Here is an 18,019-nt window from a genome sequence, read left to right on the forward strand (position 1 = left end):
AACCAGGCAGTAATTGCCTCAAAGGGTCTTGATGAGAAATGAAAGGTTAATGGAAATAGTAAAAAGGGTCAGCCTGGCAGATTTTTCACCACTGGTGTCACCTTTTCTGCATAATCCAGTTTTATAAATACTTTTTTTTTTACAAAGAAACACAGCAAATACCAACACAATAGTAAAAATAACATCTTCAGCCTGATAGTTTTGAAGGGAGGAAAAACAGAGTCTGAGGGAAGGTCACCATTTCTGATGTCAGTGAATGTTGGACTGAGGACAGGCTATAGTGTGTTGAAGAGCTGGGTCAGGAGGGGTTCAAGGGTGCAGGAGATGGGTCTCACAGAGACATCAGAGAAAATACGGAGGGATGTGATTTGGGACAGAGGTATAGTGGGCCTGGCAACATATAAGGGAGAAGAAGGAGGCTGAGGTAGCTAAGGGTTGGTTTCGGGTGGCATCCAGCCAGGTTTGTAAACTGAATTTACCACTCCTGTTTACTTTGACTGATCGCATTTAAGAAGCATTGTAAGGTTCAGACTTCCTGGCTTTGCTCCCAAATTTGTTGCCAAGTATGAATAGATAGGGTGAAAACACATCAAGAACAATTCAAGAATGTGGAACAGGAGGTGGAGGAACCACAATCCATGCCAAAAAAATCATGTTCTCTCCACTCCTGTGGTTGTGTTTGTGCCCTTATTGCAGGAGCCAGAAACTCCACCTTTACAGAACTTTCCAAACCTGAAGTAGAATAGAGAGGTGGGCAGTGGCAGGAAACCAGACAGCCACAGATTTCACAGGAACAGAGGGAACTGGAATGTTAAACCAATCAATTGTAATAAAGCACATCACCCAAACTACATGGAACAACATAAATGATCAAACCAGGCAATGTTTTGCATTTGCCATCACCTCATGTGACCCTTGAATGATTTCACAGAATTTGATATGTCAATGATGCTGCAAAATGAATCCTAGCATTGACAAAATTAAAAGAAACATGCTAATTAAAACGATTCCATTAGCTCAGTCTGACACTAAATACAACTGAGAAATCCTGTTCATTACAGGACATGGAAATACATCAACACGTGGTTCACTTGTTGAAATGCGTTTTAAGAAAAAAGACATCTATACTTGTAATACAAGGTATTCCTACTTGACCAATGTACAATGATGTTTAAACAGTTTTACAATGCACAATGTAAAGGAATATGATTGAGTTGGCATAGGACAAGGCAACCCCTTTGAGGACATCTGTCTCTTTCCAATGTAATTGCTCTGAATATACAGTTGATAATGAATTTCAAGGCAATTGGCTGCAGGCTGAGAAAAGAGCTGCTCATTGAGTCAAGTCTCTGATGAGTATTTGCTAAGTATTATGAACGATTCGATCAAAGGATTCTGGCATGAAGATTCACTGCTGTATTCAGGAACTATTTACACATCATCAAATGCACTGATGCATTAGGAAACTCTCCAGGATAATTCTTTATAAAGGCTCTAATCTACTATATTCTTTCTAAGCATACATACATGTTTCAGTTATAAGGTGTGTTTTTTTTTACATAAAAGTAACTTTTGATCTTGCCGGTATCCTGAATGAAGCTACCAAGTCTGAGGCAAGGGACTGATACCCAACCTTTCAATCCCTACTGACTTTCTTTTCTTCATTGTTGTATGGAATTCATTAGATCTCTTCTCTGCCATTAAGCAACATAATCTCTTTCAAAACTACTTTGTAAAAACTGCAAGCATCAGAATTTGAGTGTATCTCAAATTACCTCTGGAATTGATAAAATTTTTAAACAAGCTGAGTAAATGATTATTTACAGTTCAATGTCAGAGAAGTAGAGTTAGTTGGAGCTTCTCTGCTGTACAGTTCTAATTTTCTGACCTTTAGCATGATTTGTTTTTGACCTTGTTATGAAGTCTATAGACAAGTTAACAGGTGCACAGAATATTCAATGTGTTTGTAATGTTACAGCAAGAACAGCAGGATGTAATTCTGAAATTCCGAGAAGGTATCATCAACCTCCTTGTTGCCACCAGTGTTGCAGAAGAAGGCCTGGACATAAGAGAGTGCAATGTAATCATTCGCTATGGACTTATCACCAATGAGATTGCTATGGTTCAGGTAAATCGATTGTTGATATGCAGAATGTTGTGTTTAATCAGAGTCCAATTTCTTCTTTGTGCCTGCCATACTCATAAATAATAAATAATCATACAGAATTAACGGGCAGGAAAAGACCAGCTGGCCCATCAAGACTGCATGGAAAACCAGAGGAAAAATTGCAGGGCCACTAAGGGGAAAGATACTTTGGAAAACTCCTCTCCAATGCCATCAGGTGATTGAAACCAACCTGGGAGATCATGTGGACCAAGTGTTATTAATAAAAACACTTACCTTCTCTATGATATGATCTCTATCTGTATTCTCTAGAGTTTAGAAGAATGAGAAGTGATCTCAGGATGCAGGAAGGATGTTTCCCCTGGCTGGAGGTGTCTAGAACCAGGGGACACAATCTCAGAATAAGAGGTAGACTATTTAGGACTGAGATGAGGAGGAATTTCTTTACTTGGAGGGTGGTGAATCTTTGTAATTCTCTGCCCCAGAGGCCTGTGGAAGTTCAGTCATTGAATATATTCAAGACAGAGATGGATAGATTTCTAGATATTTAAGATATCAAGGGATACGGGGATAGTGCAGGAAAATGGCGTTGAAGTAGAAGATCAGCCATGATCCAGTTGAAAATGGCGGAGCAGGCTCGAGGGACCAAAAGGCCTACTCCTGCTCCTATTTCCTATGTTCCTGTGCCTCAGTCAAGAACAGTATGGGATCAATCGCCACAAGTGCAAACTCTATGCTGGATGTTGACTGAGAACCACTTGTAAGTCACTAAGCAATGAAGAAAAAGCATGAGAGTTAAATATATTTTCACTGAAAACATAAGACAGGTCAGGGTTCAAGTACTTAAAACCATCGGGTTATGGCGAGAAGGCAGGGGAATGGAACTGAGGGAGTTGCTCTTTCAGAGAGCCAGTGCGGACACGATGGGCCAAATGGCCTCCTTCTGCGCTGTAACGATTCTGTGATTTGTTGGGAAACAGTGGGATTTTTTTATACACAACTAGGAGAGAAGAACTAGAGGAATGACTAAAATCTAAAGAGGCCATTGATCTAGTAATAGCAGCATGTTGACTAGACTGCCACCTAGTGTAGTGGACGTCAAATTGAAGTATTTTAAATGGAACAATCAAATTCTGATTTAGCAAAGAGCAGACGTGTACAGGTATGAGTTAAGGAAAGATGAAAAATAGTTTAGGTTCCAGAACAGAATAGAGAACAGACAGGTTAATCTTTAGGGTGTAGACCCTTCTTCAAAAGTACATCCGCACCTGGCACATTAACTGGCCTGTTTTCTGCACAGATGCTGCCTGACCTGCTGAGTGTTTCCAGCATTTTCCTTTCATTTCAGTTTTATGGAGCAGAATTCTGTAAGATGTCAAGGAATATAGGGGAAAAAATGGCGGCCGGGCCGCACGCCAAAGAACTGCCACGATTCCAAGTGTGGCGACTCGTTTAAATAGCCTGGGCGGGCTGCCCCTCTGATCGAGTGGAGGGGGTGGGCTGTCCAGCCCCGGGAATGGCATCAGCTGCCCGTGTGCAGGCGCTGATGCTATTTTTAAAGGACAGTCAGCCCTACCGGGAAATTTAAATATTTAAAGATAATTGTACTGAAATAAAATAAATGCATTTCTTTTGCCCCTCCCCCATCCCCCCGTAACAACTAAATTAATTATTTGCCCTATACCCCAGAAACAGTTACATTTACCATCTGACCTTCACCGCCGCCCCCCACCACCCCTCACAACTGCACAAACTTTAACCTATAACCCTTTCCCCCATGCCCTACATCCATTTGACCCTGTCCCCCACCCCCGCACTGAGAAACGTAACTCCTCCCCACTCCCCATCAGTGTTGCGCCTCGTTTTCCTCAGACGGGGATCTGAAGGTGCGGCAGTGCCGGCCACCGAGGTGAAGATTGCAGCGGGACATTATGAGGTGACCGGAGAGGAATTAAATCAGGTATTTTAATTTATTTAAATATTTAAATTGCAGTCCTGTCGTTGGGGGTGGGGGGGAAATATCGGGCCTGGTCCTGCTGGTGTCGAGGTCCGTGGTGGGGCCTCATCCGGGGCCATCTTCAGCAGCAAACCCCCCACCACGGATCCTGATTTCGAGGGCTCAATAGAATCCAGCCCATATAATCTGCAGTTGCTTGCTTTTTGGGGATGATAGATATACTAAATGAGCTCAATGACCTTGTTTTCATAATTATACTCTTAATATTCAAACATGGCAGCACTGTGTTAGACAAGTGAGGAAAAGATCAGAATGCAGATTCCGTTTTGCTTGATTTTTGCACGCTGTTGTACTCCCAGAGGGCATCTATTGTTGGTTTTAGTCTGGTTGCTCGAGTATACTTCCTGATGGGTCTGCTAAGAGACAACATTGGTAGGATCCATGGACTCGTCTGTAGGTTTCAATCGCTTCCTTAACTCATTCCCACAAAACTTCTGACTAGCCCATTTCTCTTTGTGGTTCTGCATGCTAGCCATTATTGTAAATGGTTCCCTCTCCTCGTGTATTGTCCTTCTCACTTTCACAGCCATTGTCACCACCTCTTCCTCAAGAAGCCCACCCTCAACCACTCTGTCCTTGCTAACCGCCGCCCATCTCCAGCCTTCCTTTCCTCTCAAGTACTTGGATGTGCAGTTGCTGCACCTCCATGTTTAAATCTCTCCAATCGGGTTTCCGTCACAGCACTGAAATAGCTCAAACCAAAATCACAAATTACATTTTCCCTGAACGCTATCTTCCTGTAATGCCTTTCCTCACATGTCCAGTTCAGAGGGATAGTTCTCACTTGGTTCCACTCTTGACTATCTTCCAGCCACATCATTTCCAGCAATGTCTTCTCTTCCTGCCCAGGAATCTGTCCTTGGCCCCCTTCTGCACCTTGGTGACATCATCTACAGCCATGTGATCAGCTTCCACATCTATGCTGATTACCAATATTCCCTCTAAGCTACATGGGTGCACATCAGCACAGCACTTTTAAAGGGACCGCGCAGTGCAACAAACAGGCCAGGCAGAGCAAGGGAAATTAGAGGGAATATTGCTGATGACACCCAGTTCTACCTCCCCAGCACCTCTCTTGATCCCTCCAGTGCCTCTCTATTGTCAGGTATGCATGGATGAGCTATATTTTCTACACTTTAACATTGTGAAGGCTGATGCATTATCTTTGGTTCCCAAGACAAACTCTGACACCTTGCCAGTAATTCCATCCCTCTCACTGGCCATGGTCTTAGGCTGAACCGCATTGTTTGCAATCTCAACATCCTAGTTGACCCCGAGCTGAGCTTCCCACCAAGTACACTCTCCGTCACAAAGGCCGACTATTTCCACCTCCGTAACATTACCCACCTCTACACCTACCTCAATCCATGTGCCGCTGAAAACCTCACCTCTGCCTTTGTCACCTCCAGATTCATCCATTCCAATTCTCTCCTGACCTGCCTTCCATTTTCCACCCTCTGTAAATTCAGCCCATTCAAAGCTCTGTTGCCCATATTTTATCCCACACCAAGTCATACTAACCTACCACCCATGTCTGTTCCTGCTGACTTATCCCTGTAACCTCCATCCCTACAACACCTCTCCAGACACTGCATTCCTCTGCCTTTGGCATTTTGTGCATCCTTACTCCCTTTGCCCGCCATTGGTGCCGTGGCTAAGACATCTAGGCCAGATGCTCTTTCTTTTCCTCGCTATTTCTGCCTCTCCTCTTCCCACTCTTTCTTTAAGGCCCTCCTTAAAAACCAATTCTTAGATCAAGCTTTTGGTTACACCTCCTAGTATCTCCTTACTCGTCTCGGCATCCATTTTGCCTGATCACACCTCTCTGAAGTGCCTTGGGATGTCTTTCTATAAAAGGCGCTATATACATGCAGCTTGTTGTTGGATGCAGTTAACTTATGAAGGGATATTATCCCCTTGTTCCTTATCAAAAAGACTGATGAAAGGTAAACATCTTGAACCTTGCAGTACTTTCCCATTATATAGTTGTTCCACTTTTCCTTCTTCGCTCAGGCCAGAGGACGAGCCAGAGCAGCCGACAGCACTTACTCAGTAGTTGCTGAACAAGGAGGAAGAGAGATACAACGGGAATATACAAACGAGTACCGTGAGAAACTTATGAAACGTGCAATAGAGGCCGTGCAAGATATGCCACAAACGGATTACCTTAAAGCAGTAAGATACTTGAATAATTTTGTACTATTTTGGAACAGCAATGTAACTGGGTGAATGTTCTTGTTACAATTTCGGACTCTTGTGTATATGACAATTCTGTAGAATCCGACAGTGCAATTTAAATAAGGTCAGAGAATTTTACAGAGGAGAGGTGGACCCTGAGCAGGGAATAAATGATTTTGGTGTTTGATGATGGGGGAGGGGGAGAGAAACTGATGATGTGATCAAGAAATTGATTTTTTGGAGATTTTGAAACTGGGAAAGAGAAGAACGGTGAAGTGATTTTGGAAGCTAATTAATTTGAACCAGTAGATCTCCCATTGCTCAAGAGTAGCCTGGAATCTAGAGTGTGATCAGCCCGCTGACCAGAACCTATTCCTCCTCACCTGTGTACTCTTCGTCTCCCAGTGCTGCTTCCTCATGCTCACTAACGCCATCGTGCAGGATGTGTTTGGCTGTGCTGGTGTCCTGGTTCACGGGCAGTGTGTGCAGGTTGCTCTCCTAGGCCTACAGGGACAGTTAAAGGTTGGCCATCTGGGTGGAAAATCAAATTGCTGCCACTTTAACCCAAAGTGATTTCTCTGCTTAGATTCAAGAGCTCCAAATGGAAGGTATAGTCAGACGGAAAATGAAAGAACAGAACCATAATGCTGCAAGGATGGAAAATGTTCCTGAAGCCGTGAGGTTTTTCTGCCGGAATTGCAATGAGGCAGTATGCCATGCCAGTGACATTCGAACCATTGAGGGCATGCACCATGTTAATGTGAATCCTATCTTCCAGTAAGTGTTCAGAAGCATCTTTCCGCTGCTTAACTTTTGTCTTGACATTCTAATCACATTTAGCATGCCTTCACATTGAATGAAATGCCATGCTGCTGATTTTGCTTTTGTCTTTTTTCCCCCTCTTTTTCCAACCATTTTCATCACCCGCACCCCTTCACCCTCTTTTAAAGGCCTGATTTCTTGCTAAGGTACAGTGCCAGCATGGCATGCATCCTCCAGTACCTTGTTCAAATGACTTTTCCTCATGCGTTCCTCATTCCCAGGATGGTGGGACTGTCCTATGCAGAGAGATTGGGGAAACTGGGCCTGTATTCTTTAGAGTTTCGAAGAATGAGAGGTGATCTCATTGAAACCTACAAAATACATAAAGGGATAGACAGGGTAGATGCAGGTAAGATGTTTCCCCTGGTTGGGGAGTCTAGAACCAGGGAACACAATTTCAAAATAAGGGGGAAGCCACTTAGGACTGAGATGAGAAGAAATTTCTTTACTCACGGGGTTGTGAATCTTTGGAATTTGCTAGAGGGCTGTGGAAGCTCAGTCACTGAGTATGTTTAAGCAGATTTCTAAATACAAATGACGTAAGGGGATATGGGGATCTTTTGGGCCTCCTTATCTCGAGAGACAATGGATACGCGCCTGGAGGTGGTCAGTGGTTTGTGAAGCAGCGCCTGGAGTGGCTATAAAGGCCAATTCTGGAGTGACAGGCTCTTCCACAGGTGCTGCAGAGAAATTTGTTTGTTGGGGCTGTTGCACAGTTGGCTCTCCCCTTGCGCCTCTGTCTTTTTTCCTGCCAACTACTAAGTCTCTTCGACTCGCCACAATTTAGCCCTGTCTTTATGGCTGCCCGCCAGCTCTGGCGAATGCTGGCAACTGACTCCCACGACTTGTGATCAATGTCACACGATTTCATGTCGCGTTTGCAGACGTCTTTATAACGGAGACATGGACGGCCGGTGGGTCTGATACCAGTGGCGAGCTCGCTGTACAATGTGTCTTTGGGGATCCTGCCATCTTCCATGCGGCTCACATGGCCAAGCCATCTCAAGCGCCGCTGACTCAGTAGTGTGTATAAGCTGGGGATGTTGGCCGCTTCAAGGACTTCTGTGTTGGAGATATAGTCCTGCCACCTGATGCCAAGTATTCTCCGAAGGCAGCGAAGATGGAATGAATTGAGACGTCGCTCTTGGCTGGCATACGTTGTCCAGGCCTCGCTGCCGTAGAGCAAGGTACTGAGGACACAGGCCTGAGTGTGGGAAAAAGGCATTGAAGTGGATGATCAGCCATGATAGTATTGAATGGTGGAGCAGGCTCGATGGGCTGACTGGCCTACTCCTGTTCCTATGTGAGGCCAGAGTCCGATTGCCAATAAGCTATTCAACAATTCGTCCAGTCCTGACCGCACCACCCGCTTGTATCACTGTGTCACAACAGGAGTGGGTACCTTAGCCAGTTTACCTCATTCTTAACCAAGGAAAGCTGAGGCTAGTGGTAATACTACTAGTAATGGCCTGGCTGATATCAGTTAACTGAACACAGACCAAGAATTAAACCTAGGACCCTCCCGGTCTGTATGGCTCAGCGACTCACTGTTTTAACCCGTTGACTAATTGGAGAATATACAGCTCATTTCTTTTGCTAAAAGTAGGAATTATTGCAGCTGCATTTAGACTGACACACTGCGGTTGTCTAGTTGGTAACTACGTATTTGTAAAATGACATGAATATCATTTAAAGGACAGAAGGAAGAGAACTTCAAATGTACGCTCCATTCACTTTTAACTGCTGCAGAAGACCCTCCTATGCTTTGTAATTGATGTCCAGCAAAAAGATCATTTTTTAAAAAGCTACAGATACTGGAATTCTGAAACTAAAAGAATACTCAGCAGGTCAGTCAGTGTCTGTGGAAAGAACAGAGGAATGAAGATTTTGGGTGCAGCATACTGTCCTTTCACCTCTGTGAAATGATGTCTACCTCAGTATAACAGTCAGTAACACTTAAATTGGATTTATATATGATAGATAATTAATAATGGTACAGTAGCTTACTGATTATGGTACTGGACGATCAACACAGCACTCACAAGTTCTAATCCTGCCATGAATTCAAGAAATCTGGTAATGTGTGGGCTGGCCCCAGGAAAGGAAAATGACCGTGGAAGCTGCCAGATTATTGAAACAACCCGAACGGTTCAATAACACCCTTTCACCTGACACCCCTACCTGCTGTAGTCCATTTGTGACTGCAGTTCCACACTACGTGGTTAATTCTTAATGCCGTCAGTGTAACTAGAGAGAGGCAGTAAATACTGCCTTGCCAATTGCATCCCAAGAACAAATTAGTGGTAACTTAATCGGATATGTAAACACGTCAAAAGTGTTTTCAATTAACCTGATAGATTTGTCAGTGCAGCTCTTTTGAATAAACAATTAAGCATTCCATTTTAATATCAGAATTTATATGTTTTATTATTTTGAATAAGATAAAATAAATCTCATTCCTGTCATTACACGATTCACTTTTCCTGCGAATAATTTCTTTGTTCTTCCCAAAAAACGATTACAGATTTTCTCAGGTCTTTATTTGCCCCCTTGTCCTTGCAGGCAGAGCTCATTGCTCATTTCATTTGGGCTACTTGGCTTGTGTTGGCAATTATTAAAGCACTGGGTATTACGTAGTGCTCACAACACAGAAACAAGCCATTTCACCCAGTGGGTCCCTGCCAATTGCTTATGCTCCACATGAGTCTTCTCCCATCTGCCTTCATCTCACCCTATCAACATATCCTCCTATTCCTTTCTCCCTCATGTGTTTATCTAGCTTCCACTTAAAAGCACCTATGCTCGTCACCTTAAATAAAAAGGGCGGCACAGTGGCACAGTGGTTAGCACCGCAGCCTCACAGCTCCATGGACCAAGGTTCAATTCTGGGTACTGCCTGTGTGGAGTTTGCAAGTTCTCCCTGTGTCTGCGTGGGTTTCCTCCGGGTGCTCCGGTTTCCTCCCACATGCCAAAGACTTGCAGGTTGATAGGTTAATTGGCCATTATAAATTACCCCTAGTATAGGTAGGTGGTAGGGAAATATAGGGACAGGTGGGGATGTGGTAGGAATATGGGATTAGTGTAGGATTAGTATAAATGGGTGGTTAATGGTCAGCACAGACTCGGTGGGCCGAAGGGCCTGTTTCAGTGCTGTATCTCTAAATCAAAATCAGAAATATTCCTTGTGGTAGCAAGTTCCACATTTTAATCACGATCTGGGTAAAGAGGTTCCTTCCAATTTCCTTACTGGATTTATTAGTGACTATCTTATATTTATGGCTCGTAGTCCCCCCAAGTGGAAACACCTTCTCTACTTGTATCCTATCAAATCCTTTCATAACATTAAAGACCTCTATCAGACCCCAGCCTGTTAACTCTCTCCAGACAGATATAACCCCTTAGTTCTGGTGACAGCCAAGTAAATCTTTTTTCACCTTCTCCAGTGCCTCGCAATCCTTTTCGTAATATGGAGACCAGAACTGTTCACCGTGCTCCAAATGTAGTCTAACAAGGTTCTAGCTAGTTTAACATGTCTTCTCTGCTTTTCAATTCTATCTCTCTAGAAATTAACACCAGTGTTTTGGTTTGCTTTTTTATGACCTTGTTAACTTGTACCACTACTTTTAGTAATTTGTGTATATGTATCCCCAGGTCCCTTTGTTCTTCTGCCCCATTCAGACAATTATTTTCCAAGGACTATGCGGCCTCCTTATTCTTCTTACCAAAATGTACCACCTCACACTTGGCTATATTGAAATTAATTTGCCAAATACACCCTCATTCTGCACATTTATTAGTGTACTCCTGTATTTTCTCACTGCCCTCTTCTATATTAACTGTATTAACCAATTGCTGTCACCGGCAAATTTTGAATTTGTACTTCCGATTTCAGAGCGCAAATCATTTATGTAAATAGTGAACAACAGTGGTCCTAGCACTGATCCTTGTGGAACACCACTTCCCACCTTTTGTCAGTCTGATTGACTCCCTTTAACCCCTACTCTCTCTTTTCTGTTTTGTAGCCAGCTTGTTATGCATTCTGCTACTCGTCTCCTGACTCCACATGTCTTGATCTTACTCACGAGTCTACTGTGTGGTAAATCATGTTGCTGAGGAGACCCCGGTTCTCTCTAAATAAAACAACCCATGATATCATTTTCGTGCAAGTATTGGTATCAGAGTGGGGGGAGGTCACTCTTCGACTTGGAGAGTTTGGCTGCGGCCTTTTAAAATTCTTTGGTGAATTATTAAAAACATTTTAATAGGAACAGAAGAACAGGAATAGGCCATTCAGCCCCTTGAGTCATTCAATTAGATCATGTCTGATCTTTTAATTCCACCTATGCCCCTTGGTTCCGTAACCCTTGTAATATCTTTGCCTAATAACCTATCAATCTCAGGTTTGAAATTTCTAATTGACCCCCAGCCTCAACAGCTTTTTAGAGGAGAAATTTTACCAGATTCCCACTACCTTTGAGGAAGTGCTTCATGACATCACCTGTGAATGACTTAGCTCTAATTTTAATGTTACGCCCCCTTGTTCTGGACGCCCCCAGCAGAGAATAGAGTTTCTCTCTATCTACCCTATCAATTCCTTTAATCATCTTACGACCTCAATTAGGTCACCCTTACTCTTCTATACTCAAAGGAATACAAGCCTCGTCTATGCAACCTGAGTGCCTTATTTAACCCTTTTAATCTCAGTATCATTCTGATGAATCTGTGCTGCACCCCTTCAAGACCAGTATATCCTTCCTAAGGTGCTGTGTCCAGAATTGAATGCATTACTCTAAATAGGGTCTAATCAGAGCATTATATGACTGTAAAATAACTTCCACCCCTTTTTATTCCCATTACTCTACCCAAGACAATGATATTCCTTCTCAGGATCAGTTCTCTGACTAAATGAGCCATTGGCTCGTAGCAAATATTGGGTTGGATTTTGCTGGGCGGTTGGCGGCAAACTGTCAGCATTTGATGTCATTACCCCCCGAAACTGATTAGTTTGGAAATCCTGAAATTCCTGTCTGTCGCTCAGGGATCCGACACAGGCTGCGCTGTGGATTTTTAAAAAAGTTTTTCAGAATATTTTACTCCCATCCCATGTCCCAATCTTGAATTTGTTGTATGTAAAAAAAAAAAATGATTTTATTTCAGTGCTTTGTGTTTCGTGTTTGGGTGGCTGCGAAAAATCTTTTGATGTGATTGGCTGCTTGGACAGACTGAAGACATCACTCCAGTACCACACTGGGAATCCCCAGTAAGGAATGCTGCAATCAGTGGCAGTACCACTGCATGGCGCCAGAGATGAAATCCTTGCCAGAGAGATTGGTAGATATGTGAACAACATTGATGGAAAGCCAAAATGCTTTTCAAAATCAAATCTTGTGGAGATTGCAACAAGATGAGTTGCTGGGCTGCAACCGCTGCTTTAGATACTGACTCCAAGTGCAGAGCTGAGCTGAGTAATCACTGACATATGCACATCTAAAACACCAGCCATTGTGGGCTTGGCAGCAGTGAGTGAGCCAACAGTGATGTTATTCTGAATAAGAGTTGCTTGAGATGCAGTTTGCAACTTCTTTACATCCATTAAAGGGTCAGACTTATCCTGTCTTTTATCTCATGGAGATAGCTTGTAAAGTCCAGCTTTTGGAAACTGCATTTGAAAAACAAAGACTGAAAAAGTTTCATGAGGATGGTCCAGCGTTCTGTGATTATAGTTAAAGCTCAGTGTTTGTTTCTCTCACATTTGCCTCCTGTGTTTTTCCAGAATTTACTACAAGGTATCTGGACAAATACATCTTCCAAGAAAATTTGAGGACTGGAAACCAGGCGGGACAGTGAGCTGTCAGAAATGTGGTCAGGTACGTAAAATTCAGGGAACTCTGCTTAGAACCAATGATAGCATGGGGATAAAAGCAGATAACTGCATTAGCAAAATTAAAATCAGGCTTCATAGATCTCTGAACATTGTTATGATTTGGAATAAGTGCAATCTTTAACTGAACATCCTGGGTAACTTTACCAGAAGCTTTTTTTTTTGCAGTTTCTAAATAGAAACATGCTACTTAGAAAAAGCACTGAGGAATTCTGGTATTCTCCTATGATCATTATACAATCTAAGTCAAACAAGACTATTTGGAATCAAACTTGGGGGCATCGTATGCTGTGTGGCTCAGGGTCACACTAGGCATTGGGGTTCATCTTGCCAATACATACAGGCAACTAAAATGTTCTTGGTTTTTGAGCCCATGTTATATATAGATGACATTCCTGTCAGATACAATAGCCATCCAACCTGCAGACCTACTATCATAACATTATGCTTGATTTCCTCAATGGGATTTAAAAAAAAATTCTTTCACGGGATGGTAACCCAGGATTTGTTGCACATTCCTAATTGCTCTTGAGCTAAGTGGCATGCTAGGCCATTTCAGAGGGCATTTAAGAGGCAACATCAATGTTGTGGGTCTGCAATCAGTAGGTCAGACCAGGTAAGGACGGAAGATTTCCTTCCCTAAAGGATCTTCCCAAAAGACATTAGTGAACCAGGTGCGTTTTTAATGACAATCGATAGTTTCATGGCACTATTACTGGTACCAGCTTTCAATTCCAGATTTTAATTCATTCATTAATTGCATTTAAATTCCACCAGCTGCCGTGGTGGGATTTGAACCCGTGTCGCTAGGGCATTAGCCTGAGCCACTGGATTACCAGTACAGTGACATTACCACTACGCCACTGTCTCCCCGATGTTCTTTAGTTCGGTCCATTGATGTGCACATGGGCTTGAATCTTAATGCATGCCATGGCTCCAATATTGGGACCAAATGCGGCTCCCAAGCACACGTGGGCGGACAGCGGGACCAGAGGGGCAATTTTACCGGTGGCAACCGATTAAGAGGCCGCTGCCGGGACCACGGTCCAATTAAGGGCGGCAGCCTGAGTCTCTGAGCTGCTGACCCAATAGAAGCCAGTAGCTCTGCAGCCTCGGCAGCACCACTGATAAAGATGGCTGCTGCTGAGGTTGCAGGGAGAAGGAGAGGGTGCCTCCTTGTTGAGGTGCCCTCGAAAGACCAGTGAATGAGTCATGGATGTGCCCGAGCCAGGCAGGCAGGCAGGCAGGCCCCAGTGATCGGAGGGGTGAACCCTCCAGCAGTGGCGTTGGAGCCGCGAGGGCGGCCATTGTTGTTGTGGGGGGGTGGGGGGGGAGGGGTGCCCCCTCCTTGGGCCATGGATCGTCCAGAAAGGAAGGCCTCCAGTCGGCAGGCAGCCCAGCCACTACCTTTCCCATCTTTGGTCATTTCCCCTGGTGGCAGGAACATGTCAAGTTTCCCTCCCGAGGCCTTCCGCCACTATTTGAGCACTTTTCCCACCTCCCGACCTGTCTCCAAAGGGCCGATAAAATTCCAGCCCATGTTTTTTTCCCCTCATTTTCCAACTGTTGCATCTCCAAATCAAGTTTGATGTAGAGTCTATATTTAAAATGTGAGGTAGTTTCCTTTCTGAAATCAAATAAAATTCCAGGTTTGATTCTAGATGATTGACTTAAAAGGCATACATGAATATTTATCAGGTGCACACAAATCGCAGAGAGCGGGCGCGGGCACAATGGGCTGAATGGCCTCTTTCTGTGCAGCAACCGTTCTACGATTCTAAGATTGACTGCGAGGCCCCCATGACCAAAGAGCCTGCTGCCACTGCTCATGTGGGTGAATTGTTGCACCTTCGTGAAGTCTACTTTGAGATACTGTTTAGTTACCCCTGTACTACACTTCTCCACACAGGTCTGGGGAATGCAGATGATTTATAAGTCAGTGCCCATTCCCAGTTTATGTATCAAGAATTTTGTGGTGGAGTTGCCGAGTGGAAAAAGAACCTTCAAACAATGGAAAGGTGTTCCCTGCCAGATCGAAGAGTTTAAATTCGTTGAATTTTGTAATGCCAACTTTCCGGATCTCTGAATATGCACATTCCTCATAAACATAAAGCTGGCTTTTAATCGTCGATAACATCTCCATTCCTTCAGCCACATTCAAGGTATAATTAGAATGAATTTATATCCTACAATAATGAGAAAAATCCCACAGAACTGAAATGTATAATCATTTTAGGTAATAATATAAACATTGAATTTTTTAGTTCAAATGCTAGTTAAGCAGGGGAGAGACTTGGATTCTTTTGAATGAAGGTGTGCTGTCAATGCTATGTGGAGTTTGTAGCAATTTCTTGGTCTGTAACTAAATTCTCATGATTGAATTCTATAATTTCATGTAAAAATTAGATCGCTTCTCTTTTTTAAAAGGAATCATTCTTAGGTTGTGGGCACCGCTGGCAAGGTCCATCCCTCATTGTCCTGAGAAACTAGTGGTGAGATGCCACCAACTGTAGCTTGGTTTCAAATAAGTGGCTTGCTCGACCATTTCAAAGGGCAGTTAAGTCATCCATGCTGGTTGGGTTAATTCCACAGTTGTAGAGACATGATAATAAACTCCAGTGGTATTTAATATATGTTAAATGGTTATACACTCAATTATCACCCAATTGTCCACACAACACAACATGTTTGGGTTCTTAATGTTCAACACCATCAGTCAGTTTGAGTGATTTTTACATTTTTCAGATTATTGTTTCAGGGAATTGGGTTTCAGGTGGAAAACTTGTTGGATAACTGTGCTGCTATGGTTAACGGCATGCAACCTTCCAATTTTGATCTTGCAAATCATTTACCAAGTGTGCTGAAGCCATCTTGCTGTTGTATAAAGTCTACTGATATTAAAGTCACACTACATCAATGGTCAACGACAAAGTCAACAAATGTATGTTCTTGTTTGCGAGGAATGTTCAAATGATATTAATTTACCCTTTGATTCAATGTTGCTGTTATGTTTTGGGGAACCATATCAACATGATTGATTACACTGAGAAAACCAAATTGATGAGATATTGAAATCTCACTTGAGTTCCAGATGCAAATTTGGGAGAGATTATCTTTGTGCAGATTTCTCTTTTGTTGGCAAGACCAGCAACCTATTGGTTTGGCAAATCCGAAATGTTCAAGGACCCAGCAGGTTTTTTTAAAATATCAGATGGATCAATTCCTGATGCAAGTTTTGTTGTTCCACCAAGCTGTTGCCTACCATAGATTTTATCACATCTATCCACGTGATATATTTAAAAATCTTGTGTGTGTCTTATGTATTTGTCTTGAAATATAGAAATAAAAGTAATATTCATGATGGGAATTCCCTACTTATCTTTGTCAGCAATGGGCGAGCAGAGTTCAAACCTCTATCTAATAAATGGCACCATGGTAACTTCTCCACCCTGCCTCCCAGCAGCTTAGGTTTCAGTACCCAATACCTACAAACCTCCTCTGGTCCTGCTCTCTCCCTTTTGTGTAAGTTTGTGTAAGTTCTCAATTTTTGGAATCATTCTTTGAGCTTGTGTGATTGATTTTCAATATCACATCTACATTCATGTCCTTCAAGTTTGTGCCTTTTATTTTTTATCCGAAACTCTGAACTCCATCAGGCTCCTGCTTTTCCAATACTGTGGGCACTGCTACATGAGACTTATTAGTAATTTGACAAGTATATGATCTATTTAAATATGTTACCTTCTCTAAACTGTAAAAACACAAACTCTGCAGGTAATTTCTGACATCTGATAGCAGAAAATTGCATTCTCAGCAGCCTTAACGTCTATCTTTCTTCACCTAATCCTGCCACACTTCACCCCATCCTCCCCATAGTGACATCCCAAGTCCTGTGAGAGCAGGGCAGTGGGGTGTTGGCAGGTTTCTGCCGATGCTGCTCCACCAGACTCCACGTTTCTCGGTGAAGAAAAGTTTGGCCTCTGGCTTTTGCTCGGCAGTTACCTGAAAACCTGTTCTAGAATCACAGAAGTGTACAACGCAGAAGGAGGTCAGTTGATCCATTGGTCCCATTCCCTTGCTATTTGTCCTTACCACTTAATAGATTTTATTTCACAAATATTTATCCATTTGTAGGGCATTCTATGTCCTAACAATCCTCAGGATAATAAAAACTTTGAAAACGTGTAATTAATAGAGTATTGACAAACCTGAAGAGGATGCAATTATGTAATGCACAACCAAGGTGTTTCAAACTCACCAGTTTATTATTTAAAAGTCAATGTAACCCAGTAGCACAGTTCAGGTTATATGTACACCTCCACCCTCTGTGTAAGGCATTCAGTGGTTTCTTAATAAGCAGCTGAGCATTCTCTTGCTGTAGATCATTAATACAGACAGCTGGAACTGAGGTTGGAGTCTGCACTCTCAATGCAGCTGGTTGCACAAAGTGTTTCATTTTCAAACTGCCTAGGTGAACATTAATTACATCACACTTCCATTGGTTCTTTTTCATTTGGATTTAATGGTGATCACTCCACATGTCCTTGGGTCAGGTGCATCATCAGTATTTGCATCCTCAATATTACTCACTGCACTGCATGCAGAATGACACACTTCAGAGAGATGTGAAAATAATTGACTTGTGATGTCAAAACACAGTGGCGTTTGTTTCCCCAGTGTCATTTGGCTGAATATTTCCTGTCTTTATAAGCATTTTATTTTCAATCACTGAAAGCAATTGGGTCTCTTCTGAGGTCAGGTTTGTTTTTAACTTAGCTTCTGTCCTTTTCCAGTGCTCTTTAATCTATTGTCATACATATACGTGTGTGTATATATAAAGTATACTATCCTCACTGTAAGGGACTTACTGACAAACAAGTATTTTCATTCTGGAAGAAACTGAATGGGCAATGGGGAAAAGAGGTGCATCTTGTTCCATCTTTTACCATGCACTGGCTAGAGTCTAAAGGATGGGTTTGAGACCCACACCTGGGTC

The 18,019-nt window shown here is 42.8% G+C and overlaps 1 protein-coding gene across 5 annotated transcripts in view; it reads left to right on the forward strand.

Moving 5' to 3' along the window:
- dhx58 (DEXH (Asp-Glu-X-His) box polypeptide 58) overlaps positions 1-16,390 on the forward strand; it is a 40,271-nt gene extending 23,881 nt beyond the window's left edge. For all 5 annotated transcript variants that reach the window (XM_068013439.1, XM_068013438.1, XM_068013440.1 and 2 more), the window contains 5 exons: positions 1,979-2,128; positions 6,156-6,317; positions 6,907-7,097; positions 12,916-13,009; positions 14,933-16,390. In XM_068013439.1, the coding sequence (XP_067869540.1) occupies positions 1,979-2,128; positions 6,156-6,317; positions 6,907-7,097; positions 12,916-13,009; positions 14,933-15,109 (774 nt within the window). In that variant the 3' untranslated portion in view covers positions 15,110-16,390. The remainder of the gene's footprint in view (positions 1-1,978; positions 2,129-6,155; positions 6,318-6,906; positions 7,098-12,915; positions 13,010-14,932) is intronic.
- The last annotated feature ends 1,629 nt before the right edge of the window (positions 16,391-18,019 follow it).

This window comes from Heterodontus francisci, chromosome 33 (genome assembly GCF_036365525.1).
Source record: "Heterodontus francisci isolate sHetFra1 chromosome 33, sHetFra1.hap1, whole genome shotgun sequence".
Lineage (NCBI taxonomy): Eukaryota > Metazoa > Chordata > Chondrichthyes > Heterodontiformes > Heterodontidae > Heterodontus > Heterodontus francisci.